General features: G+C 47.4%; 1 protein-coding gene across 1 annotated transcript; it reads right to left on the reverse strand.

Annotated features, from left to right (window-relative positions):
* Positions 1–4,144: 4,144 nt before the first annotated feature.
* Positions 4,145–27,438, reverse strand: FNDC7 (fibronectin type III domain containing 7). Its single transcript, XM_037050433.1, has 13 exons — positions 27,121–27,438; positions 26,603–26,621; positions 21,380–21,634; positions 20,137–20,397; positions 19,173–19,430; positions 16,056–16,310; positions 14,391–14,648; positions 12,866–13,117; positions 11,422–11,676; positions 9,122–9,382; positions 7,383–7,412; positions 4,354–4,421; positions 4,145–4,267 (listed from the first exon to the last, which is right to left on the reverse strand). The coding sequence occupies exons 1-12, from the start codon at positions 27,181–27,183 to the stop codon at positions 4,390–4,392; spliced, it is 2,199 nt and encodes a 732-aa protein (XP_036906328.1). The 5' UTR covers positions 27,184–27,438; the 3' UTR covers positions 4,145–4,267; positions 4,354–4,389.
* Between the last annotated feature and the right edge of the window lie 59 nt (positions 27,439–27,497).

Consider the following 27,497-nt stretch of genomic DNA (forward strand, 5'->3'; position numbering starts at 1 on the left):
GCATCCTTCGCTGACGTCACGCGGGTCGGCAGGGATTCCCGCCCACTCCTGGACGGAGCTTGCGCAGTGAGGGTGGAAGCGCCGTGTGCGGTCGCGCGCCCCCTAGCGGGAGACTGTGTTATTCGTGCCTCGACGTCGGGTGACGTCAGAAACATCAAAAAAAACGTGCCGACAGGTTGTCCGCTGACGCGATCTACGAAATTTTCAGTTCTTGGGGGACCATGCATGAGGAAGGGAGGGTTTCGCTTTGAGAAGGGCTTCATAATAGACTTCACTCAGTAGCCAGTTCAACAACCGCTAGAAAGGTCCCAAAGTTTATTTTATTCATTTTCGAATGACATAATAATTATGTAGAACTAGGAGGTGGACCGCTAGTGTGCCCAGAACTGTGCAGTGTTCAGGAAATTCGAAGGAATGAGACACTCACTTCTGCAGAATTTATAGTCTAATCACAGAGCTCAATTCCTGACTTGCTGGAAGTAGTCGAAAGTTGGTTTAAAAAGCAAATGCCTTAATGATGATATATATGAATGAACCAGTAAAACAATAATCATTTGTTTAATAAGCATAAATTCATGTGCCAAAGACTTAATTACAAGAATTAATTACACTTTGGGCTCTCCCAGAAATGGAATCCTAAACCAGTCAATCAGGAACCACTGATCAGAGAATCTGCCTCATGTACTCCAGCCATTCACTAAAGGAAAGTAACCTTGTAGAATTAATCCCCCCCTTTTTTGCCAGTATAACTTCCTCATTCCTGCTCCCTTCTGCCTATAAAAGTCTTTCATTTGGTAGAGTTCCTCAGAGCTCCTTTTTATCTGCTAGCTTGGACACTGACCCCTGAAGATCCTTGAATGAAGCCAATGAGATCTTAGCAGCATGAATGGTTTTTCCATCAGAGGACATGAGAATGAATGGAAGCTGAAGCCCTGACCTCTTTTAAACCTAGGTTAAATGGACTCAACTGCTCAAAATATTAAACAAACACACACATTATTTCTCTCTCATGTTGCAATTGTATATCAGGTTCTGCCAGTCCCAAGCCACAAAAAAAAAAAAAAAAAAAAGACAGGACGAGGCAGACTCACCCTTCCTGAAGTGCAGCTCCTCACCCTCCAGGGTCAGACCAAGATGGCAGAGGGAGGTGGGTGACGTGCCTCCATCTCCTGCCCTTGAGAATGACCAGGTGCCCAGAGTGACACAGAAAGGCCTTCTGGGTTGGAAGTTTGACTTGGGTTACATGTGGGACAGCTGGGGCCCGTGCTCCTGAAGGCTAGATTCCAGGGTGCCTCAGTGGCCCCTAGTCACACCCAGACACAGATCCACACTCTGCGAGCATGTGACTTCAAGCTCTCAGTTTCATTGTGCTTATGTGTTGAATGTAATAACCTGAAACTTCACAGCCATCCAACAAGATGACAATCTTTACTGCCATTTTACAGATGTGAAAACTGATACTCAGAGAAATTAAGGCATGAAAGACCTCCAAGGCCATGGCCATTTCCATCAGAGAATGTTGCCTACTTCCCCTGCTCCCCTGGTTTCCCATAACCTCTCTGAGCTGTCTTTTTGGTCTCCGTAGTTTGTTTGCCTAAACAAGTTGAACAATGAATTTGGAGTCCCTGAACATGACATGGAAGAATAGAAAGTAAAATTCACTAACATTAGTCAGAGATTAAAAAAAAAAAATCTTTGTACAATTTGCAGAGCAAATAAACAGCCGAAATAAGCAGGGGCTGAGTATAAAAGCTCTTGAATCAGAGTCACTAACTCACCATCCTATTCAGAGATCATCTTCATTAATAATGGATAACAATCGATAAATCATGATAATGCAGAGAAATATTTTCCATAAAGATACCATGGATCAGCAGGTCTAATCAATGCTACATGCATATTTGGCCCCCTGAGGATTTGTGTTTGAACCGATTAGCTGTGTAAACATCGGTGAGGTCCTTTTCTGGGTCTTGTCTTCCTTATCCATATACAGGCTATGATATTGGGTAATTTTTCTTAGCTCATGAGGCTGATATGAGGATGAAATGAGTACGTGGACAGCACTTAGAAGCATGTAGGACGTGCTCCATCCATCCATGAGTTGGTTTTATGTTCAGCCGGGTTGAACTATGTTGACTTTGTGTGGAATTCTGACAAAAGCAGCCCAGCCTTAGATGCCTGGCTACGTAGGCAGACATTTCCTTTTCTGTGCCCTGGTGTTTGTAGAACATGGGTGCACTGGTCCCAGCTACATAGTGTCCTGGGACCAGGGATCCTGGCCTTCCATTTGGCCTTTGCCCTCGGCTCATTGGCCGTGGACACAACTCCATCCAGTCTCAGCACAGTCTCACGTGGGCTCTGGACCACAGCTCAGAAAGCTGCCCCAGTTCGTGGTTGCCCTCCCAGGGTACGGACCACCCTGAGCCCTCCAGGTCTTCTCACCAATCTTTCTTCAAGCCCACAGCCCTGTATCTTCTTTAAATTAACTGAATAAGGGAGTTGGACGGGGGTGGTTCCAATACCTTAGCAGCCTACCTAAGCAAACCAAAACCCAAGCCTGTGAGTGCCTCCAGGTTCAGAAACCAAAAATCTAAGGACATCCAATCACAAACAGCCAACCAGGCTTTTCCAAATAAGGCAACAGCCTAAGCGATAGCCAATCAAACAACATCCTTGCTTGGATTCAGCTCCTTCTGTATAAAGGTCTGTCCCCCAAGCTCCTGTAGGTGAAGTGTTCCTAACTACTTCCAGCTTGCTGCTGTTGAGTTTGAATCAATTTCTGCTCAAATAAATGCAACATTTTTAATATGCTTCAGTCATCTCTTAACCCTTAGCCTCCCATCACTGAAACTGTGCTTTAAGGAAGAACTCATCAAGGCGAGCCTTTTAAGATCCCCAAACCTGGCCACCTGTCACAATCACTTGTGATTCAGCCATCACAAAGATTGCTGAAAAACAAATCACTGTATTTGTCACAAATACAGGTTTGCAGACCTACTGGGTTAGAACCTGCAGGGGTGGCAGGTGGGCGATGAGATCTCCAAGGGCTGCGGGTGCCCCTGCCCAAGTCCCACTCATGCACTGGAGCAAACGTGAACTAGGCTCAGCCCACTCCGTGAGCACCCTCTGCGGCAGCAGATCCCATCTGGGGCAGGGGCCTGCTGCTCGTCTCCTCCCCAAGGGCAGGTGCTGTGGGGAGTGTCTCTAATCAGTGTCCCAGCATGCATCTCTCCTGAGTCTTACAGAAAGAGAAAAGGGACAGAAAAAAGGAGGTTTGTCCTCCCTCCCAGTTTACCTGAGGCCCAACTCCACACTCCTACTCCCTCCAGGCAGAATTCTGCAGTTGTTCCTAATACAGTTCCTGGCTCCACAGCTATGCTTTGGGGGAGTGAACACTAGTTGTGTGTGCGTCACACACGTCCCACTTGTACTATTTTATAATAAGGTTACTGGCATTTGAAGGACACACATTTTTCTAGGCGCAACCATTTATATTATATATAATCATTGCCTTCCCCCTTCAAAAATGAAAAAAAAAGTACAGTGTGAGTGGGGGTTACAGCCAGCAAGGTTGGTGGTCCTCCTCCCCCCACCCACCCAGAGGTACACGGATGCCAGTCTGCCCTGGGCTCTCTCTCCACCCACAGTCTCTGCACACTCAGAAGCATGGCTGTGCTCCTTCGAGCCACAGGCCGACAAGCTGCTTTCCCAGGGGCTCCAGGGGAGGCCAAGCCGCCTGAGGCTTTGGCTTGGCGAGCCCTGCAAGCAGCTCGGCTTCTTCCAGACTTGACATGAAGGTGTTTGTTCCTGCAGCTGCTGCTAGCTGCCCTGTGCTGAAGTCCTGGTGGTTGGTTTGGGGATGAGCAATGTCCCTGTGCAGTGGCTTGATGTCGCCTCCCCTGGGAGTGGACAGTTCCAGACTGTGACTGGTTAAAGGGCTGCGTGGCCAGTGCTGGTGTCGATGAAAACACTTGGGAAGCGGACGTGCTGGAGTCTGTAGTGTGTCTGGATGTGACACCTCAGAAGGAATCTGCCAAGCAGACCTTGCACGTGCCCAGGGCTCCCGGGTGCACTGGCTCGCCCCGGCAGCCTTCCAGAGGACTTCCTGGGTCCACGTCTCTCCGGAGTCCTCTCCGCAGCACAGCTCGACCTCGACTCAGGAAGTGGAGTCAGAGATGCTCTTCTGTACGGCTGGTCCTATCCTAGATGCGCTGTGTATTCTAATAGATCTTTTCCATCTCTAGGCACGCTAACATCTGAGACAACCCTGTGAAAGATATGTGAAGAATTCGTAAAATCAAAGACCAAAAAACCTCGTCTCTGAGTCCCACCATGTCAATTCAAATGACTCACTAGGTCAAGTCTCCGTTGTCATCGTGGCTCGCTCTGTCATTCTGCATTCCTCTTCCCCCTGTAAATCACTGAGAAAGGTAAGGGAGGGAAAAAAGCCACAGGAGGCATGAAATATGTGACATTTTCTTAATTAAAAAGCCCCCAAATGTGTCTGACATTTAGAATAGTATTTTGATCTGAAGCGCCAGTCACGGGAAGGGAGCCAGCAATTAAGAGAGCCTCGACTGTCCATAGGGCAAGAAGAAACTGACCCGCAGAGCCTAACTGACCAGGGAGCCCTCGGTCCTGCTTCGTGAAACAAATTCTCCCGAAGAGATTCTTCGAGCTCAGACTATGCACCCAGGACAAAACACTTTTCTCTCTATCCCAGGCCAACCGCTGTGTTCTCAGGGAGCTCTGGACTTTTAATGGTTCAGGGAGAACGTTGTGGTAGAGAAAACATAAATCCATTGCTGAGGGAGCTGCGAAGAGGACATGTGCCCATAGTTCCCTGGACTGTGTAGGTGACGTTGAAGAGCTGGGGGCTGAAGACGAGGGACTCCCCCCCAGAGTGATGTCAGACACACGCCCTGCAGTTTAGCTGCTGCTCAGACGGACAGTTTTCCCTCTCCCTTTCAACCTGCATCCAATTTGCAGCATCAGAGCAGCGTCCTTGCACAAGAGCTGTGGTTCTCCAACCTCAGCATGCCTCGGAATCACCTGGCAGGCTCCGTTGAAATAGAGATTGCTGGGCCCTGGCCAGGTGGCTCAGTTGGTTGGAGCATGATCCCGTAAACCTAAAAGTTGTGGGTTCGTGTGGGTTCGATCCCCAGTACAGGTGCATATAGGAGGCAACTGATCCATGTTTCTCTCTCCCATCAATGCCTCTCTTTCTCTCTTCCTCTCTCTCTCAAGTCAATGTGAAAAAAAGATTGCTGAAAAACATAAGAAATAATAATAAAAGAAAAAAAGCTGCCCTGGCTGGTGTGGCTTAGTGGCTGGTGTGGCTTAGTGGATTGAGCACTGGCCTATAAACCAAAGAGTCTCCAGTTTGATTCCCAGTCGGGCACATGCCTGGGTTGCAGGCCAGGTGTCCAGTTGGGGGCATGCGAGAGGCAACCACACACTGATGTTTCTTTCTCCCTTCCCCTCTCTCTAAAAATAAATAAATTTTGAAAAGAAAAGAAAAAATCTCTAGGGCAACCAAGAGCCAAGGAAGGCCAAAGGCCTTAGACCAACAAGATTCCCAAGGTTACCCTGGCTGGATAGCTCAGTTGGTTGGAGCATCATCTCAGTACACCAAGGATGCAGGTTCAATTAGCAGTTGGTGCGCATGCAAGAATCAACCAGTGACTGCATAAATAGGTGGAAAAACAAGTTGATATTTTTCTTTTCTTTCTCTTTTGCTCTCTCTTCCCCTCCCTCTATCTCTCTAAAATCAATAGATTAAAAAAGAGAGAGGGAAGATTACCAAAACTTCCCTTAGTGTATCTGGAGGCCCCATGTCAGCCAGAGACCTAATTTGACTAGCTCTGTGTACAGGGAGGAAAAATGCTGACATTGGAGAAGTGATAGATTCTGTGTGATATGGAGGCCCTTCTATGACCCAGCTAATTCTTATTTTTGAGGGTCTTGCAAGGTTTCTACAAGGATCTGCTTAAAGAGAGAGGCAGATTACAGGCTAGAGACTGAACCTGGCTAAGGAGGCAAGAAGCCATAGTTAGGGCAGCCCTGATTGACGGGAAGAAGGGAGAGAGCTACGGCGGCCCTGGCCCACTCCAACAGGCCGGGGCCTCCACCTTCTCTCTCGCCTCTCCAGGAGTGTCTCACACACACCCAAGTCTGAGAACTACCGCGATGCTAAGCAGCATCTCTCAAACTTGAATGTGCACATGAACCACCTGGGGAGGTGGTACATCAGGGTGGGGCTGAGACTGCACAGCTCGAACAAGCTTTCTGGTGATGAGAAGCAGAGTCTAAGAGTGATGGTTTTCAAGTATTTCTTGAGAAAGCATTGCAGCCATTTCTTTAACAAAATTTTCGGGAAGCTGAGGCTATACATGACTTCTCCCCTACAAGGAGCCCCCAGCATGGTTCCACTGCCCCTCTGTGGCTCAGGAGAACACTGATTAAAAACCACTAGAATACTGGAAACAGGTCCCAAGAATACAGTTCGAGGCCCATGTACAGTTCACTGAAGACTAGGTCATTGGTACTTTGAGAGGTTTTTTTTAAGTATTTTTTTAATAATGGAGAAGTCTTTCCACAGTTCATTTTTAATAAGCGGGGCCTTATTGACTAAGTGTAGGCACTTACTAATAAGTGTAGGCACTGGAAACAGAAACCCTTTAAGAATTTATAGGGACCGTGCTTGCTTCAGACCTGCAGGCATCCCGTGGTGCTCAGACGAGCAGTGGTCTGGGAGAGGAAGGAGAGACCAGGCAGTGGAGAGAGACTCTAGGCCCAACCCCTGCCTGCGGAAGGAAGTGTCGGATGGGAAGCCAGCCCAGACTGGGAGGCAGGCCAGTGGGGGTGCTGGTAGGAAGGCTTCATTTCCACTCACATCCTCTGAAGTCAGCCATGTCCGACTGGGCACATGTGTGTGTGCACGCTGGCCTGTCTGTGGTTCGGCAGTTATAATGGTCTCTGAAGGTTTTTTCCGAGGTCCAAAACCAAGCCGGCCCCTAGGAGTGTGTGGTAAGCTTTCTCATGAAGCAGCACACGGTCCTGACCGGACTGGCACGCACCACTCTGCGTGGTCGTCTCTGCCGTCTGGCCCATCGCTGGCCTCCAGGGTGTACCCAGAATGGCCTAGACGGGCTCGGCCCTGAGCTCACCCAAGGAGGCAACGAGCGTTATCTTTATTCCAGTCTCCTCTTAGCACCCCGTTTCCTCCACTGGGCCCATCTGCCCATGCAAACCGGAAGCAGACACCCTGGCACCTGCCCTCCTGACTAACTGAAGAGCCAGCTTTGACCTTGACGTCTCTGTCACCCTAAAATGCAACAGGAAAATTCCCTTTGATTTCATCCACGAGAACAATGCCTTACCCATTCCCAGTGTACTTCCAGAGCAGGTTACTGCAATAAATAAAAACACAGCATTTAAAATACACTTAATGATATATTTAACATGATAGAGATAAACCTTAAGGAAGAACAAAGGAGAAGGGACCCAAAGAATGAACAAGAATCAGGTTGGGTAACAGGACAAGGAGAATCTACTAGCAGTGTGGCCTTGGGCAACGCACTTCACTCCTCTGTGCCTCAGTTTATCTATAAGTGGTAAGAATACCAACATCGTAGGGTTGTTATAAGGATCAATTAACACAGGTAAAGCCCTTATAATAGTGGCCGGTGCATAGTCCTCAGTAAATACTGGTCATTATCATTTACAATACTGTCCTAATTATCAGTGTAAGGCACCACCAACAGTGGGGGGAAAAATAAAAACCACAAAAAAATTCCCAAAATGCATGGTTTTTACCTAGGAAATTAAGCATTCAATGAGGCTTTTTTTTTTAAGCATTTAATGAGGTACTGAATGTGAAAACGTTTGACAAATTGTAAACCATACAGATATAATGAAATATTGTTATGAGTTATAAGTTCTGTTATGAATTGTTATGAGTTGTGATGAATTAGGTTCCCTAACTGCTCATCCCCCAAAACCCATTTCTGTCCCTTCCCACAGGGCCATGCTTTGGGCCAGCTTGTCCTGTGGACAAGATAATGAAAAAATAAGGAATCAGAGCATGACAGCCAAGGACAGTAAGAACTGTCCCCCGGCAGGGAGCTGGCCCGGCTCCATACCCAGAAGTCCTCCTGAACCTGCATGTGATTGGAAACTTCAGACTCTGGTTATCAGTAAAGATTTCTGAGCCCGTGTTCATTCCTCTTCCTGCGTTTGAAGGCTTCCTCATCTCTTTCTCTCTCTCTTTTTTCTTTCTGGAAGTATATGAAAAGCACACAGCGGTGCTCTGGGCAAGGTAGCAGAAGGCACGCGCTGAACCACAGAGCAGGAAAATTGCTAGTGCTTTTTCTGCCAGCCCTGGTGAAATGCCACTTGCTGACAGTCTCGTGTTGTGGTCACATATTGCCAGACCTAGCGTATGATGTATATATTCATTTTTTCCTGATCTTCCAGCTCTTCCTCAGTCATAAGGCTGAATCTGTACACATAAAAAATTCAAGTACCTTAATTTCCGGCATTCCAGGGTGTCTATCATGATCTCGGAGACTATGTCAAAAATTTAAACCCAGCCCTGTCTGGTGTGGTTCGGTGGATTGAATGCTGGTCTGTCAACTGAAAGGCCACTGGTTTGATTCCCACTCAGAGCACATGCCTGGGTTGCGTTGGGGGGGCGTTTGAGAGGCAACTGATCCAAGTATCTCTCACACATTGATGTTTGTCTCCTTCTCTTTCTCCCTTTTGTCTCCTCTCTCTCTAAACATAAACAAAATCTTTTTTAAAAAAAATCTATGCCCAAATCTCAAAGCAGGAAATCATTTTAAATTGGCTTTACTATTTAAGGAGCCAGCCTCTGGTCCTTTTCCTGAAGGAGAAGAGAGGGAGAGGGAAGGCTGAGTATCTCCAAATCAAATAATAATAAAGCATCGTGATTCCAAAGGGACTGGGGGTCCCCAGTAGCCAGAGCCCGCCTGCAGTATGCGGAAACCTCATACCCTCTTCGACCTTCCTTCCCACAGGAAAGTGTGAGTGCTTTACATCTTAATTCACAGATTGAGTGACGGGTTCGTTTTAAATAAAGGGCCACAGCTTGCTGTACCTGAATATATCTTTTTGGGGCAGAAAGTGAGCTTCAGGCCTGTCTCAGCCACTGGCGACACCATCACAGTATATACGTCTCCGCAGGGTATCTCGGTGACGTCACAGAAACTGAGGCCCGCGCTTGGAAAACACGTGAAGATGCCTTTGGAGCCGTAGAGGTCGGTGCTGTAGTTGGCAGAGCCCCTGGAGGCCTGCCAGTCGATCCGAACGCCAGTAGGGCTCAGCCTGTACAACTTCACCCCCAAGGGGCAGCAGGCACCTGGAGGGTAAAAACACACACACAGATCGTTCACTCCCCCATCCCACAAACATGGCCTTTGTTACTGGGGGGAAACAGTGTAAGTGACTTATTCTAAATAACACATGATTGGAGCAAGATTTGAAGAGGCACTCCGTTTTTTCCACAGTGGGCCACGTGGTTAGAAATCCATGAGGAAAAACAGTTGAGGAAATGCACTAGACTGAAAACAGAAAAGAGAAGAGAAGAGAAATCGGTGGAGCTAGAGGGCATTTATTTTTAATAGGGAGCAATGGTGAGTCAAAAAGCCCACACTTGGCAGATACGTGTCATGTGTGATTCAACCCTGATGAGTCAAAGGCCCAGAATCCTTGTCAAGAGCCTTCCCGATGCCCTAGTTTCAAATGCGTTTAGTGGGGTTGAATTTAAATGTAACTAACCGCTTTCGGCTTTAGTTGAAAAGACCTATTGTGCTGAGCTGAGTAGCCTGACGCCAGGAGAGCAGGGACTTGCACGGCTGGCAGGGGACAGAGCTTTGCTGGTCATGCTTCATCCATGCTAGCTGGCGAGGTGTTTTTTCCTCTCTTCCAAATGCGTGGAGGAGGTCACACATTGGGTGTCAAGCAGGGCACCAAAGGGTGGATCCCTCAGTAACTAAGATAATGACGGGTTTGTATAATAATTTAAAAAGTCAGCTATGGATAATCAGGCTCGTGGGATGTATTCTTTAAAAATTTTTTTTTTGCCCTGGCTGGTATGGCTCAGTGGATTGAGCGTGGGCCTGTGAACCAAACATCACGTTTCTGTTCCCAGTCAGGGCACGTGCCTGGGTTGCAGGCCAGGTCCCGGCGGGGGACGCACGGGAGGCAATCATACATTGATGTTTCTCTCCCTCTCTCCTTCCCTTCCCTTTAAAGATAAATAAATAAAATCTTTTTTTTAAATTTTTTTTTGGAGGGTGTGAAGCTAAGCAAAGGGCCATATTCCCAGAACTGGGTATCGGGGTGAGAACTTAGGCAGCACAAATCAACTTACGACGTATTTGTAGCACACTATAAATAGTTTCACATTGTGATTATTCCTATATCGCTTCCCAACGGGGAAACAGAAGCAGGAAAGATGAGGCAACGCGCCTGATAAGAAGCCATATCTTTAGACTCCTAGTCGCAGACTCTACTACCCCTGGGATGGAAAAATCACACTCCAACTCTGCTGTGCCAGGCCCCACAACAGACAAGACTAAGCGATCATCGAACTCTTTCCCATTCAGCCCGGGAGGCGTCCTCAGTTTTTTGGCAAAACGCTGCTCCAAGCAGCCACTTCCGTGGACAGACGAGAAAAGAGAAACCTGATTTGCTAACCCCGCCCCCCTTCTCCCTTCACGGCTACTCCCTGATGGTTCGGTCTTTGGGAAGCTGGAGACAACGCTGTCAGTAGGCAGTGTTCCTTTAGCTCGTGGGAATGAGAAACCACAGGAGCCGGAGTGGTTTAGGGGAGAGGTAGAAGCATAATACGAATGAGAAGAAAACACACAAGCCAAACACAGGGTCCGGCAGAAGGTAACACCTGCTAGAGTGTGGTTCATGGGTATAATAATTCATAGCTGTAGCTTGAACATTCCACCTAAAATGCCACATGGCGTGCTTGAGGGTGACGAGGTTATGTCATACAATTACATGCTTATGATTTTGTAATAAGAGTTTGTAATACAATAGGGGCGTTACTTGTGCCGGACCCCGTAGACCGACTGCTCTAAACACGTTCTGAGAACTGTGGGGGGGGGGTGCCCTACAAAAACCCACCCTTCCTTCAGAAAAAGTGCACCTGGACCCTGTTGCCAGGGGAGTGAATTCACCAACTCCCAACAGAAGCCTCTGAAGCTTGGAGGTTCCAAGTCAAGAGCAAAACCAAACATTTTAGAAGGTGACTGGAATTTGTGACACAGGGTAGGTAGAGATACAGCCTCCTTTTGGATGGGAAGGAGGGGCTTCTGGCTGGATGCATGACGGCTGGTCAAGGTCCTTGCTGGCAGGCAGCGCTCGAGTCGAGAATCCACTTACTAGAGGAATAGCTGTGGTAGGCGCAGTCTGCGGTCACCCCAGTGGCACTTATTGCTTTTAAGGCCACTGTATAGTTGACGCCACATGTGATGCATCCCAGGAGGCAGTGGTTCTGATGAGTGTGACACTTAGACTGGCCGGTGGGTGACTCCAGAACCGTCACGTAGGTTAGGGCCCCGGTCCCAACTGTCCAGCTCACATTGATGACTGACTGGGTGACCTGGGTTATTGTCAGGCCAGCTGGACAGCACGGCACTGAAATGAGGAAAAAAAGAAAGAATTGGGGATTCGTTTCCATGGAAGGCTATTTGCATTTTGCCTGGGTGTCATTCCATAGCCTACATTTTGCAAACCTAGAATTGTTAATGAAAAGTTCCTTTTGTTAAGCAAAAATCTCACTTCCTCTGATGTATCACTTAACATGGACTGAATGTACCGTGGGTGCTGTCCCCAAGGCCACAGTGCACTTACTGCCTGTGGGTAATGTGAGGTCCCCCCAGTTTTTCCAAGAGTAAGAAAACCCTTTGTTGTCCCCCAGCTTTAAAATTCCAGCTGCAAATTCCAAAGCAGCGGTTGCACGCCCCGCTTCTCCCAATACCACGTTTCACAGCATTTGTAATTAAATGCATTTTGGGTTTCTCACACATTTCATAGTATATCATTGATATGAAAGCTTGAAATAGTCCTAGCTACCTAACACTGCCAACAGCCAAGTCTCAATGTTTTAGGGAATCATTGTATAGAATATAGGGATACCCAGAATCTTCTTATGTATTTGGAGTTGTCTCTATTCTGTGGCTTTTTTACTTTTCAAGTGTTATAGTCCAAAGTCCATCTGTTGTTGTATGCACAGGTAAGGAGAAAACGTCCAAAGGCTTTGAGTAGTTGCTAAATTTCATTTGCATGCAATACTATAAGGCAATCCCAGCATCCTTTCATCCAGCTCTTACTATGCAGCAGGTACTATGTGAAGGGCTTTGCAGAATTAAATAATATTCACAACCACCGGGATGAAGCCATGACCCACCTTTACCGATTAGGAAACAGAAAGGTGGAAAGCATTATTGAGAGGAAGACCTGAAAAGGGCTGACCCAGAGAAATAAGTAACAAACCAGCTCACTTGGTCCTTGCTAGTTGTTTTGGTAGATCGTGTCACTGGGGGATATCAACTCCAATAAGTTGACATTCTGCTGCGGAGTCAACTTATCTCCCCTTTGATGTCAGTGTCTGAATATATTAGAGCCTCCTGATGAATGATATTTTTACAAAGCCTGTGTCCGCATGTTGCAAGCATTATTTTGTAAGCTGGGGCTCTTGGAAAGGCCTCTGAGTGTAATGTATTTCTACCACACTTAGGGGAGATCACGTTAAAAAGTTCACATCTGGAAACAATTCCTTTGGACTCCATAGAAGTCAGCGTCCAGGCCGACCGCTGCCGCGTACCTGTTTCCAGGGGCACACTGTAGCTGGGCAGGCTGCGTCCTGCCTGGGTCTCGGCCACCGCCGTGACGGAGAACATGGAGCCACAGGGCAAGCCCAGCAGGGCGCAGGACTGCCCTGTGCTGCGGCACCGGTACAGCCCGTCCTCGCCCCGGGCAGTGACCGTGTAGGTAGCGCCGGTGTTACTGGATCTCCAATGCACATGGATTACGGAGAAGGCGTCCTTCGAAACACTTATTTCAGGACTGCAAGGAGCTAAGAGAGTTCACATTATTACTATTTTTTATTTATTTTTAGAGAGGGGAAGGGAGGGAGGAAGAGAGACACGAATGTGTGGCTGTCCCTTGTGCGCCCCGGAGCAGGGACCAGGCCCGCAACCCAGGCCTGTGCCCTGACTGGGAATCGAACTGGAGACCCTTTGGTTGGCAGGCTGGCACTCAATCCACTGAGCCACACCAGCCAGGGCTAGAGAGTTCAGATTATTAACTGAAACAGTGAGAGTCAAAAATATCACCTGTACCATTTGCTCTGAAACTGATTTTCTTCACCCTGGTTGGGTGGCTCAGCTGGTCGGAGCGACGGCCCCTGCAACAAAAAGTTGCAGTTTCCAATTGTGGTCAGGACACATACCTGGGTTGCAGGTTCGATCCTGGTTGAGGCACACATAGGAGGCAACCAACTGATCTTCTCTCTCATACCCATGTCTGTGGGTCTGTCTGTCTGCCTCTCCCCATCCCTCTCTTTCTCTCACTCCCTCACTGTCTAAAAATCAACGAGAACATATCCTTGGGTGAGGATTAAAAAAGTAAATAAAATGAAATAAAACTGATTTTCTTCCCCCCCATAAGATCAGTGTCGCTTTCAACCATACCATGCCTGAAAGCCAAGTTCGTCCTGTTTGTGTGGAAACCTCGCTGCCCTTGATATGGTCTTGGGTTCCTGGAGCATCAGACTAACTGGGAGATGTTGAGGAGCATTTTGAACTCCGAAAGCAAAAGCAATTAAGACAAACATTTGTGGTCTTAACCTTCATGGTGTGATTATTACCCAGCAGGGCCCCCAAAGGGAGGGGGAGGTGACCAGCTGACAGGCAACACCTTCCACAATCCCTGCGGTCTCCTCTTTTACTCGTTTTTTTTTTCCCCTTGTTTCCCTCTTCTGCCTTTTCTTCTGCCTCTCCTTAGTAAGAAAGGGGCTCTAATGGACCCTGGGAACAGCAGCCCTGGCTGCGTGGCTCAGGTGGTTGGAGCACCATCTGTATACTGAAGGTAGTGGGTTCAATTCCTGGTCGTGTACGAGAGGCAGCTGATGGACGTTTCTCACATCCATATTTTTTCTCTCTCTCTCTCTCTTCCTCACTCTCTCAAAATCAACTTAAAAAACAACCATACCCTCAGGTGAGGATTTAAAAAAAGTGGTTAGTGGGAGTTGGCTTTCTGATAGCTCTCGCTGAAGGCCCGCCCGAGGGGCACCCTGGGGTGGGTCAGGCAGACATGATGAGCAGACATCGGCCCTTGCTGCACCGTACCTGTGGTTATGACTCGGGAGGCGCAGGACGTGTTGCTGCCCCGGACTTCGCTGAAGGAGTACACGGTGATGTTGTACTGGGTGTCGCACGCCAGAGCCGAGAGGGTGCAAGCCGGAGCGGTGTCGTTGCACTCGACCGTATTGAACCCGCCCACGGCCTTGGTTTCATACAGTTCGGCACCTCGGACAGGGGACCAGACGATCTCGACTCTGTCACTGGACACCAGCACAGGGTTGATGTCGCTCGGACAACAGGGAGCTGGGAGCAGGAACAGAGAGGGGATGGAGGTCAGTACCGAGCAAGGCTGTCGGAGGGGGACGCAGATGCCTGCCCCTGTGCACAGACTCTGTCACTGCCCCTCTAAATTATTGCAATGCTCTCTTGCAGGTCATCCAGCCCTGAACTTGGCCTAACACCCGCTACTTAGGGGCTAAATCCTCTAAGCATGACATTCAAGTTCATCACAAGCTGTACCCAGGTGTATGTTCAGCCACATCCCCCTGGGTTTCCTGCCACATCAGACTCCTCAAGCCACACAGCACCGGTGCTCACATTTCCCCGGGGCCTCGGACTGGCGGCCCACCCCGTGCAAGGCCATTCCCCTCTTCTGCCCGACAACCTTCTACAGCCTATCGGTCCTTCCAGATGCTAAACCAGATAAAACTGGGAGTCAGAGGAGGACAGGCAGGATCATTCATTGTATTATTAGATGTTAGGAGAGACTCTACATGAGCTCTCAGACAAATTCTGACCAATGTCTGACTCAGCTTGGAGTGTCTTTGGGCTGTTCTTGCCCTAGCTATACCCCAAACCATCCCTCGAGATCCAGTTCAAGGTCACTCCCTCTGGAAGACCCTCCTGTGCCCTTGAGACCTGGAGGACTCTTACTCCAAATTCTGAAGACACTGACTATTTAATTCCTTCATCCTGGTAAAAATGTATGATGATTCAGCTAGTATTGTTTTTTTACATAGTTATATTGTAGTATTCTTATCTATAAATATAGTTGATTCATTTTGAGCCACTTCATTCATTCTTTAAAAAGCAAGCATCTCCTACATGCCAAGCACACAGTGGTAAGCATCGAGGATGAGGCGATAAATAAAACATAATCCCTGCCTCTAGACTATCCAAGCCTAGTGGAACAGGTTAATAACAGTAAAAGTGATGATGCTAATAAAATAGTTGCATTGTACTTAATCATATGCAAATATTTTTTCATATTCATCCTCTCATGATTTATTATGTGTCCCATTTTGCTGTGGAGAATACTATGGAACTAGTAAGGAACCTGCCTAGTTCTAGAACCTGTGCTCTGGTTTGGGGGAAAGAATGAGGTGCTGAGACGTAAGGATCACGTTCCCCTTCCCCGCCTAGCACAAGGCTGAACGACACGGAGACCGTGGTGGAAGGCTCTCTTTCTCAGAGCAGGGGCGAACAACCACGGTCTTTCCCCTCTTTTCACTCCAGAACCTTGCATTTTTGTCAAGGCTGGGTCCACAAAGCCCAAATGTCCTAGTCTGGAAAGAGTATGAAAGAAGAGCTTCACTTTCGGTTCTGAGTCCCAGAATGACCCGCAGGGGGCCTGTGTGACATAGGTGACCCGTTCCACCTCGAAGTGGAGCGAATTCAGAACTCCCTTTACCAGCAGCAAGTGCAACTCACCTGCGGTGTGATTGAACACGTCACCCAAAGGACTCTGCCCGGCCTTGTTATAGGCGAAAACACTGATAAAGTAGGTGAAGCCACATTCAGACAGGAAGTCGCACTGTGTGAGGGATGTGTTGCAGTGGACTTCCAAGCCGTCGTCGCTCTTCACAAAGGCCACGTAGTAATCTCCCAGGTCCACGTGGGACCAAGACACAGACAGGTGGCCGGGAGGGTCTTCTTGGATTGTCACTCTTCCAGGGGCACAAGCCACTAGGAAAGGATGAGTAATAACCAGTTGTGAGACATTGTCTTTGCTTCTTTGCGATTGTCCAAAATACTAGACACTGTGGACCAGAAATACATCAAACAGTAGGCACAAGCCAATGAGACATTCTTACATGTCCTAAAATTTGTCTCACACAGTGCCTGCTAGACAGTGTCAGAAATAGGCACCGACTGGCTAATGTGGTGATAATATTGTTTCTCCGTTAAGGCAACACCAACATCACTGAATGAAGTCTTCCAAAGGAATAAATTCCAAATTAGGCTTGTTCTTCCGAGCTCTAAGCTCTTAAAATCATAGTCATCTCTAATGGAAATCTTCCGGAAATACACTACACAATTCTCGGTCCCAGGAAACACATAGAGCTTTCTAAACATAGTTTATCAATAAGTCAAGGTCGTTCCACGATCGTGACTGATGGTGTTGCGTACAGACTACAGGGGTGCCTCCCGCCATGAAAGTGAGTGGGGCTATTTCAGGATGCTTGCTTGCCAGAATCCACTGTGGAGCATTTACAGACTGTTCATATCCTGTCTCCATTCCTGGCAACTTGATTTCACTGGTCTTCCATGGGGCCTGGTGGCAGGTTTTGTAAAAGCTCTCCAGATGCTCTTAATGCGCATCTAAGATTGAAAAAAACACTGGATAGTTCTCTCTGGAGTTAGATGACTAACTCAGAACTGCTGGGCTTTGGAAAGTATATTTCTTTGTTTCTATTTTTAGGACACAAAGTTTTATTCAAATAATTGGAGGGGGGGGTGAAGGGGACACCACCCTTCTACTCAATTAAGAGAAACACTGTTACCAGTACAGAGGTCTTTCTGTTTTGTTTCTCTCGTCATGCTGTGCGTTCATAGGGAGTGGGTTCCAGCGGCCCAGGCTCCTGTCCACTGGTTCTCACTAAACCTGTGTCTCTGGGTGGCACCTGCTAGCGCTTCAGCTGGACCACATACCCCTCTCTATGGCTTCTTTCTTTCTACGATCATTTCCCTTCACACATTTCAGGGAGCTATCCTAGCTCTTAGAGTATTCACCATGCTCCATAGATACATTGATTCTCTTGGCAAGGACCTGCCCTGCCGGACAGCCCTGCCAGCTCCTCCCATGTTGCCCTGGGAACAGCTGCAGGCCTTTCTTGTTGAACAGTGCCCCTTCCCTTCCTGCCTACAATATCACCTTTCCTATAGGTTCCCAGGTATGTGGCCAAAGGGGCAACTCCCTGTTTTCTAAAAGGCCTGGAGCACCTAGAGCAGGTGCCTCTCCTCTGTCCCTTTGGGCTGCTCATTTTGGTGAATCACTGGAAGGCGGCTGGAAAACAAAGGAAAGGTGTGTTTCTTAACCCTCCCCTCACTCTCAGCTCCCTCATCCTCATACCTGTTTCCCATGTGCCATCCACCCGGGAGGCCAACTCACTGAGGTGTTATCAGCGACTTTAACATAATTATAATTTGCCCTGGCTGGCGTAGCTCAGTGGATTGAGTGCAGGCCTTCGAACCAAAGGATCATGGTTCGATTCCCAGTCAGGGCACATGCCTGGGTTGCAGGCCAATTCCCAGCACGGGACACACAAGAGGCAACCATCCATTGATATTTCTCTCCCTCTCTCCTTCCCTTCCCCTCTAAAGATAAATAAATAAAATCTTAAAAATATATATATAACTATAATTTTATTCAACATAATTAAATTAGGGTTTTATTTATTTATGATGCGAAGGGTCAACCATAGGTTTTTCCTGCAGAATACAGCATGTATCGGCTTGGCGATGGCTCTTTTCCTCTCTGCTCAGAAGCCTTTTAAATTTAGAGTGACATGGTTCTGCATTTTGGGTAAAAGGGACATTATTGTGATTATCTACACTTTCTTTGCCTTAGAGGAGTGAAATCAGGCAAACTTGGCCTTGAATTCCAGATGGCGCAGGACCTGAATATCACTGGGGCCTTGGAAAAGTTATTTGGCTTCTCTGAACTTCAGTTTTCTTACCTAATACAGGAGATACTAGAACCTGGCTCAATGAATGTTCCTGGGAATTAAATAAAGTGATGTATTACCCTGGCTGCTGTGGCTCAGTGGACTAAGCACCAGCCTGCAAATCAGAGGGTCGCCAGTTTGACTCCCAGCTAGGGCACCTGCCTCTGTTGCAGGCCAGCTCCCTGACTAGGGATGTGCAAGAAACAACCAATCTATGTTTCTCTCCCTTCTCTTTCTCCGTTCCTTCCCCTCTCTCTAAAAATAAATTAATAAAATCTTTAAGAAGCAATTAAAAAATAAATAAATAAAGTGATGTATCTATAATGCCTGGGGCATAATAGGTCTTCACTAAGTGTTAGTGTCCATCCCCAAACACATAGATATTTCTAAATAGAGGAATGCATCGTCACATCTCTATGTCTTTATGTCCTTGATAAGAATGGTATCTGAAGATATCTGAACTCATATCCAGAACTACAGACAGCCCGTCTTTACCTTAAAAAATAGCTCCCACCAAGCCTAGGTCTGTGAAACATGACGCAAAGAACAGGCTACTACCTGTACTGCACAGTTAGACATGGGCGCACCTCAAACCAGGTCTTAGAATTTTTTCGACTTTACAAAGTAAGATCTGCAACAGGGGCCAGTTCTCCAAAGTTTAAAAGTGCATTTTCTAATGCACAGTAAGCCAGTATCTGGCTTCACTATCAGCGTTGCTCTAACCCATCGGAATGCCTGGCTCCCTGCTTTCATTTAGACCAGGCTTCCATTTTCCCTTCTTCCAGCAGGTTCTAGAACAGTGTCAGGTGGTCACCTGTTTCCCACACGCCGGTCGCTTCGGCTCACTGGCCACCCAGTGACCTTGCTCCGGGTTACCTACCGGTTTTCAGGGTCACTGCTGAAGCTGATCTGCTGGACCCGGCGTCATTCCTGGCTGTGACGGAAACTAGGTACTCCGTCCCACACTGGAGGGAGGAAATGGTGCAGGCCCTGAGCGGGGTGCTGCAGCTCCGCTCGGAAGAGGCGCTCTGAGCCGTCGCCGTGTAGTTGAAGGCACCTTCTGTGGGGGCCCATGAAACAGACGCTTGCAGAGCCCCACTGTCGAAAGAGACTTCAATGTCGGCAGGAGCACGAGGACCTACGTTTTTGAGAAACAGTTAGGATTTTGCAGTAGCCTCAAGCACCCGAGTACGACGTGGCCTTCCAAGCACTTTGACCAGAGGATGCCCAGGCAGACAGCGGCCGGAGCAGCGTCTGTACCATGTCCCAGAGGCGACGTGTTTCCTAAAGCCTTTTTCTTCTCCACGTTTTACGTTTCAGAGACTCTAGGTTTAGCCTGACTTGGCCAGGACTGCTGTAACCAAGTGCCACATATTCAGTGGCTTAAACGACAAGAAATGTATCATCTAGCTGTCCTGGAGGCGAGAAGTCTGAGTTAAGGTGTTGGCAGGGTGGGTTCCTTCCCAAGGCAATGAAAAAGGGTCGATGGCAGCCTTTCTCCTTGGCCTTCCTGTCCATATGGCATTCATTCTCCCTGTATGTGCATGACTGTGTCCAGATTTCCTCGTTTTATAAGGCCATCAGTCACACTGGAATAGGGCCCACCCGAATGACGTCACTGTAACTAATTGCACCTGCCATGAAATCAGCATTTCTTTATTCACGCAGTGAGCATTTCAGCCACCCAGGGGAACGGTCAAGGCACTATAAATAAACTCATCCTAAATGTAAATAGCTGCTGCCAGCTGCTTTGCACGCATCACTCGACACTGCACTCGACGGCGACCATGCACAGCCACTCTCATTAATCAGAAAGGAGATCCGGTTGCCGAGACAAGCCTTACTTGTTCTCTGGTTGCAGGTGGAGTCGTCCCCGGGGGCGCCGTCGGCGTTCCACGCATAGGCCTTGACCGTGTAGAGAGCGCCGGGGTCCAAGCTGGTGAATGTCAAGGTGGTGTTCGTAGTGTTCTCCTTCCATACTCTGCCCAGACCGTTGGCTCGCATAATGGACACAGAGAACCCGATGGCCATATGTATAGCTTCCCACTGAACAAGAATGGAGTCTGAACTTGGGGAGCTGACCTGGAGAATTGGTGCGGCCAACACTGTGAGGGAAAAAACACGTCTGCTTGCATCACGAAAGTTTGGTACAGGAGAATTCACGTTTAGGAGTAAGTAGTCTGAGGTCGATTATCTGTGTTAGGAAATAATGATTTGCTTTGCAAACGGATTCGTGGTAGAGTGTCATTAAGGATTGCTATTTTTTAAAAAAGCCACAAGAATTACTATTTACATGTGTGTTAATCATAAACAGCTCATCACAGGAACAAGGAACAGCGAAATTCTGATATTAGGCATTACTTCAAACTGGAGGATGGTATAGAATTAAATAAAACAACCTTGTAATTATAGTATAAGCCTGTCGCGGAAATGGTGGTTTGTACTATTTTACTGTGCAGACGACCTCTCAGAAACTTGTTTAGGTACAACTTAATCAAATCCATTTTAGCTATGCTGATGACAAACTCCAAATGTTTTTATCCAAAAACAAGTTGAAGTGCAGCAAAATCCCTCCTGTGTGTGTTTTTTTATTTAGCATCATCTTGATGGATAACTGAGGTTAAAAACGGAAATCCTTTTCGCACAGATTTACAAGCAAGGATGCTTTTAAAGATGCCCAGGAATAGCTACTTTAAAAAGCAAAGTCTCTGGAATTTAAATATACCTTCTAGCCCTGGCCGGGCAGCTCATTCGTTTAGAGCATCATCTGGATACCCCAAGGTTGCGGGTTCAATCCCCAGTCAGGGTACATACAAGAAACAATCCATGAAGGCATAAATAAGTGGAACAACGAACTGATGTTTCTCTCTCTCTTCCCCCACCCCCTCACTTTAAAACGTATAAATAAATAAATACCACCTTCTCCACAGATCACCAAATTCCCCAAAGCAATCATGTGGTGGCTTTTGCTTCTGGGCCCTGAATTGTAGGCACTCGTGTGACACACAACTGCATCAGGCAGTTGCAGCCTCGTGTGTCTGATCCTGGTCACCAGCAATGGCTCAGCCGAGGACGGCATCCAGCTACCTGTCTTTGCCTGCTTCGGGGGCGAGGCCTGGCTTTTCCCTGAGGCACTGATGGATCTGACCGTGATTTGGTATGAGGTGGCAGCCTTCAGCCCTGTCACAGTGCCCGGGGAATTGGCCACCATGGTTTCAATGACGGTGTCCCCATCTTTGGCTGCGAGGAGGTAACTGGTGGCCCCTGGCACTGCAGCCCATTCCACAGTGATACTGTTGCTGAGTTTTGAATACGCCTGGTCAATAGTGGGTATTTCCGGAGCTGCAAGAGATTTTGAAGTTGCACATTAATTAGCTAGAATACCTGTAAGAATTACTTCCTTCATCATTTTCCTTTGCAAACTACATCATTTTTGTGCCATTCTTTAGACACAGACTCTGCCCTTACTTTCCAGATTAAAAAAAGAAAGAAAGAAAGAAAGAAAGAAAGGCAACGCTGCTTTCCAGAAGAGAAACAGCCTTTCGTTCAAGAATAGGATTTCAAAGGGGTTTTTCCCACTTGCCTCTGGGATAATTAGCATTGTTTGTATTTTTAAAAGTTGAATAAAAGTGGTGCCCTTGTTGGTGTGGCTCAGTGGATTGGGTGCCGGCTTGCAAACCAGAGGGTTGCCGGTTCAATTCCCAGTCAGGGCACATGCGGGGGGGGGGGGGGGGGGGGGGGGGGGTGNGGGGGGGGCAGGACTTCGGTAGGGGGCACACAAGAGGCAACCACACATTGATGTTTCTCTCCCTCTCTTTCTCTCCCCCTTCCTCTAAAAATAAATTTTAAAATCTTTTTTTAAAAAAGTTAAATAAAAGTAGGGAATGATTGTGAGAAAAGATCTCTGAGATGAGGGAGAGGGTCTTTGATGAGCTTTATTCTAGAAGATCTTCCTCTAGTTTGGCGTCCTGAAAATTTCCCAGCCTGCTTTGCCACTATGTCCACGCCCCGCCCTCCGCCCTCCGGTGCTCTGCCACCTCCAGTGAGGGCTCACCTCCATCTCCACCTCTGCCCTGGCTGAGTCTCCCTCCCACCTGTAGCTCACTTCCCACAGTGGCATTTAGTCTAACAGAGGAAGCAGGAAGAACTGAGTTTTGTTTTCGAATCATGCTATCGTACTTCCTTGTTATTGGAATGAGACCACTTTCAGACTGTTCTACATAAAATAAAAATAAGCTCGATTCTCCCTTTCTCTGTCAAACTATCTGCCTCAGCCTAAAACGGGCCTGGCCACAGTTTGCTAGGCAGATACGAATGTTCATGTCGCGAGTTCCTACGAGCCATTCCTACACTTTCAGTGTGAGGGCAGAGACACTGTAGGATGATCAGATTCACTGCTTTGCAAAAGCCCACAGACACAAAAATGCCCCGGATGGAGATCTAAGTGGAAGAAAAGGTCAAACAAAAAGAGCAGGTTTTCAGGTTTGAAACTGGCACTGGGCCTTTTTATGTTTAAGGTAAAATTTTCGCTGGGTTAAATCACTACGCGCCAAGTTCAGAACTAAAGGGCAAAGCATAACTACAGAGCAGAGGGTGGGGAGAGTACACGCAGACCCCGTAGGAGACCTGCCAGCAGCACCCCTCCCCGTAGCGGCCCCCACCCGCCAGATCCCCACGTGCCTGGCACGGGCCACCTTCTCTTTCTGCACCGATAGCCCAGAGCGCTGGCTTAGGCAGCATCTCAGAAATAACCATGCTGCAAGAGCGAACAAAGTCTCCACTGTGCACTGGCCAGACATTCCTTGAACGTCACCCAGGACTGTCTCCTTTGCCATCGAAAGAAAATGATGCCGATTCTGTATACTGGGGGGCGGGGTGGGGGCGGCGCTGCAGGTCTGTCTGTCTTAGCTCAGCCATTTGCCAGCAGAAGCTGACTCTGCAGGAAGCACTGTGTCTCCCCTCCCCTCTGCAGGAGAGAAAGCCCCAGCAGGGCCCTGGCCGGGTACCCGCAGTTGGTTAGAGCACTGTCCACATAGGCCACGGTTGCAAGTCTGATCCCTGGTCAGGGCACATGCAAGGTGTAACCAATGAATGAGTCAATAACTGGAACAACAGATCAATGTTTCTCGCTCTCTCACTCAAATCAATAAATTTTTTAAAATATTTATTTATTTATCTTTAGAGGGGAAGGGAAGGAGAGAGGAAGAGAAACATCAATGTATGGTTGCTTCTCGTGCATCCCCTGCTGGGAACTGGCCCCTGCCGGGAACTGGCTTGCAACCCAGGAATGTGCCCTGACTGGGAATTGAACTGCGATCGTCTGGTTCGCAATAAATTTTTTTTAAAAGCCCCAGCAGGGACTCTCCCTTTTATCCCCCCAACACACATGCATCCTCTTCCTGCTCCCCAAGTTATTTGCTCTGTGTTATATGCCATCTTTCCTCTAAATCTGTGGTTTCTCTCAGCTCCTTCTCTTTCCTTTGTCCCCACAATTCATTTTCTATGTCGGCCAGTCTTGCTCATTGGAAAGAAAGAATCTCCTGGGAAAATGACAACCAAACTAGCCATGGACACAGGAGGCCTGGGAGCGCACCCACGGGGTAGCTGGGAAGGAATACGAAAGACGAGCAGGTCATAGACTGTTCCTCACAGGACTGTCAGGGGCCTGGAGACTCTGCACACCCTGCCCTGGTGGACTGAGCCGGGAGAGGCATGCTTGCCCCGGAGAGGTGCGACCTGAAGCCAGTTCCAGCAGGAGGAAGCTCAGGGTTCTGAGAAAGTAGCAAAAGGGTTTGGGTTCAGAGACCCTGGTGGTGAGCCATTTACTCTTGCTCGTGAAAGTGTACACAGCATTTAACCTCTTCTAGACTCAGTTTCTCCCTGGAGAATGTGGAATGAATAATAATAATAGGCACATATTAGGGTTTATAGTGATGTGTAAAATATCTACATCATAGGACTGTGGTGAAGATTAAGTGAACGAATGCATGTGAGGAGACTTTGAAAGGTAGGGTTAGTGTGTGTGCGCGCGTGTGTGTGTGCATGCGTTGTGTACCAGGTTGAGCCCTGGCTGGTGTAGCTCAGTGGATTGAGTGAGGGCCCGTGAACCAGAGGATCGAGGTTCGATTCCCAGTCAGGGCACATGCCTAGGTGGCAGGCTTGTTCCCTGCAGGTCAACTCCCAGCAGGGGACGCACGAAAGGCAACCATACATGGATGTTTCTCTCCCTCTCTCCTTCCCCTCTAAAGATAAATAAATAAATAAAATCTTTTAAAAAACGTTTTGGGTTTGGAAAAGCCAGACTGCCCAAGGGGGTGCCAGGGATGGTGAGATTGTGGGGAGCTCTGGTAAGCCCAGGCTGGAGAGACAGATCACCCGTCTTTCACTTGGTGCTAGAGCAGGATCTGAAGAGGAACAGCAATAAAATGAGGTCAACACCCCTGTTCTGTTTCCCTTCGAGAGAAGAACGCTGCCAACTGGAAGGCGAGGCTGCGTAAATGAGCAGCGCCTCCCTCTCTCTGAGTTCGGTGTTTGGCCCACTTGCGCCATTGATGGACAAGAAAGCATTCTTCACTAGAGGTGCTGCCAACCACTCGGATGAGTCAGACGTGACGGGCTTTGATGCTCAGCATCTGTGCACTCTACCAGCGCCGAGATCCAAATTAGCCGGCGTGGCCCCCCAGCGCCCAGAGACAGACAGCTGACGCCAGAGCAGGGAGAGAACCAAAATAACACACACACACAAAAGGAAACCTCCTACGCAGTGTCGATAATGCACAGCCCTTTAGAGAAAAGCCAGGCCGCATCAATTAACGGCCTCACCAGCAGCTCAGCCTGCCCCATCCTTCTCCCAAAATAGTGAGGCGCTAAACAGAGTCTCATTCCGGGGGTTTGGTGGGCGTGTCACCGGGACCGCCAAGAGACAGCAGAGCTATATCGTGTCCACCCAGAGGCCACTTATTAAAAAGAAATTTCTCTGTGTATGGCCCCACAGTCCTTCTCATAGCTTTCTGCTCAGTTCTGAAGATTTCTCAAGAACAAGTGAATAAGAAGAATGCATGAAAGCCCTGTTTGGGTAGCTCAGTCGGTTATAGTGTTGTCCGGGTCTGCCAAGGTTGCAGGTTTGAGCCCCGGTCAAGCAACATACAGGGATCAACCACTGAATGCAAAAATCAGTGGAACAAAAATAGATGTTTCTCTGTCTCCCCCTGCCCCGTCTCTAAAAACAATCAATCAAATAAGTAAATAAACAAAAATAAAGCATTAAGTGATTTTTTAAAACCTATTGTATTTGATTCCTAGTCAGGGCACATGCCTGGGTTGCAGGCCAGTTACAGGTTCCCAGATCCCGGCAGTGGACACATGAGAGGCAACCATACATTGATATTTCTCTCCCTCTCTCCTTCCCTTCCCCTCTAAAGATAAATAAATAAAATCTTAAAAAAACCCTATTGTATATATACACATTTTATGGTTCAAACATATATGTCTAATACCAAATTTGAAATTGCCTTATTTATACTTGCTTTACTATGCTATAGGTAAAATAATAATCTCTCCCCCCCTCAATAAACATGTCCTCGGGCAAGGATTTAAATTTTTTTTAAAGTTGTTCTAATGTTGAATTGATATGAGAGTTTACTGATGACATAAGTGAAATCATAAGGTCCCTCCAGGTCACCTAAATCCTACAGAATATAAATTTCCATTTTGGGGGTTTGGGTTTCTAGAACGTACAAGCTAGGAGGGGCCTCTAGGGAAATGAGCCATGCCTTCAGTCATCTCCTCAAGAAAAATGGTAATAAAATAATTTGAAAAGAAAGCCTTTTCCCAGCTCTAACTTATCATTGTCTATATTTTAAGGATGCAATATTAGGAGCATAAAATCTTTTTTTATTAAAGTAGAGAATCCTGAAATTTTAATTTAAAAAATTTTTTTTAGTTTTCTCCTCTAGTTCCTCAGAAGACAAATAAGAAAAGTTACATAGATTAGACTCTTCACTATTCATAACTAAAATTTTGTTACCTTAACTGAAATGAAGGTCATTGTAATATTTTATTGAAGGCTGCCTCTGTTCAAGAAAAACCATAACTACGTGACTCTATACGTCTTAGTAAGAACACCTTATGAGGACTTTTAAGTTTGATCCCTGTGTTTGTCTTACCAGTTCCACTCACAGTATGAGTGCTCAGAAAATGTCGGAGGCTTTTTCCTGGTATAGCCTGTGTCTTTCGGGGTAGCACAAGAATTCACGAGGAAAATTAAAACCAGACATGAGGAGGGGAAACTTGCATTTTAGAAAACTTTACCTGTTTTTGCGGAAGCAACCTGAAAAGGAAAGTTTAGAAAATTAGAACCATAAAGGAAAACACCATTTGGAGAAATGGAAGACATCAGTCAGAACAGTAATAAATTTATCACATTTTTCACATGTAATGTGAGCGATCTTTCAGCCCATACAGAATGTTTATTTGCACACATCACTTCCTGACACTCAAATCTACCACAAAGCAATCCTAAATAGAATTTAGAGGCTGCAGGCAGATCACATTACTATTTCATTTTTTCTCCCTGAATCTGCCTATTGAACTAACTCAGTAGCTGCTGACGGATCTTTCAGAAATCTTTGTTCTTAAAATATAATGGTAATTTTGTTCTTTCTCCAGTAAATGGCATCACATTTCAAACATATAAACATACATGATCTTGGTATGGTCCCAAATATTTTCTTTTCTATCTCCTCACCCCCTAGGCCCTAAAAGAGAAGGATAACGAATGTCTTTTTCCCCCCTAAATAATTGCAGGTAGGTCAGAATGGCCAACTCACCATTTTCAGACAGAGAAGACTGAATCCAACCAAAGATAAACATTTCTTGGGTCCACCAGCCATGGTGTTGGACACGGCGCGCACAGGGCACAGAACGAGCAGGGTCCTCTTTGGTCCCCAGGAGGGCAGCACAGTAGGTCGCTGGGGTGTGGGGCTGTGATGCTGGGAACAGACCCTGGCAAGTGGCTCCTCCCCTCCGGTGCGGAGCTGGCCTGCAACTAGGGGCACCTGGAGACTGGCAGGGACGGGTATTGCAAAGACGGGGAAAAAAGAGGGTTGAAGAAAGCCAAGCCAAGCCGGCCAAAAAGCTACTCTGACCTGGGTGTAAAGGTAATACGCAGACTGCTCTCCTTTCCTTTGAAAATATATTTTGTTTC

The sequence above is a fragment of the Sturnira hondurensis genome, unplaced genomic scaffold (genome assembly GCF_014824575.4).
Source record: "Sturnira hondurensis isolate 20B ecotype Veracruz unplaced genomic scaffold, ASM1482457v3 Scaffold0006799, whole genome shotgun sequence".
Classification (NCBI taxonomy): Eukaryota; Metazoa; Chordata; class Mammalia; order Chiroptera; family Phyllostomidae; genus Sturnira; species Sturnira hondurensis.

Coding starts and splice junctions, on each gene's coding strand:
- FNDC7 (XM_037050433.1), bottom strand. CDS start 27,183: ATGGCTGGTGGACCCAAGAAATGTTTATCTTTGGTTGGATTCAGTCTT. Junction 9,383..11,421: donor CTACCACAGCTATTCCTCTA/GTAAGTGGATTC, acceptor TTTACCCTCCAG/GTGCCTGCTGCCCCTTGGGG. Junction 7,413..9,121: donor CCCCAAAAAGATATATTCAG/GTACAGCAAGCT, acceptor TATTTATTGCAG/TAACCTGCTCTGGAAGTACA.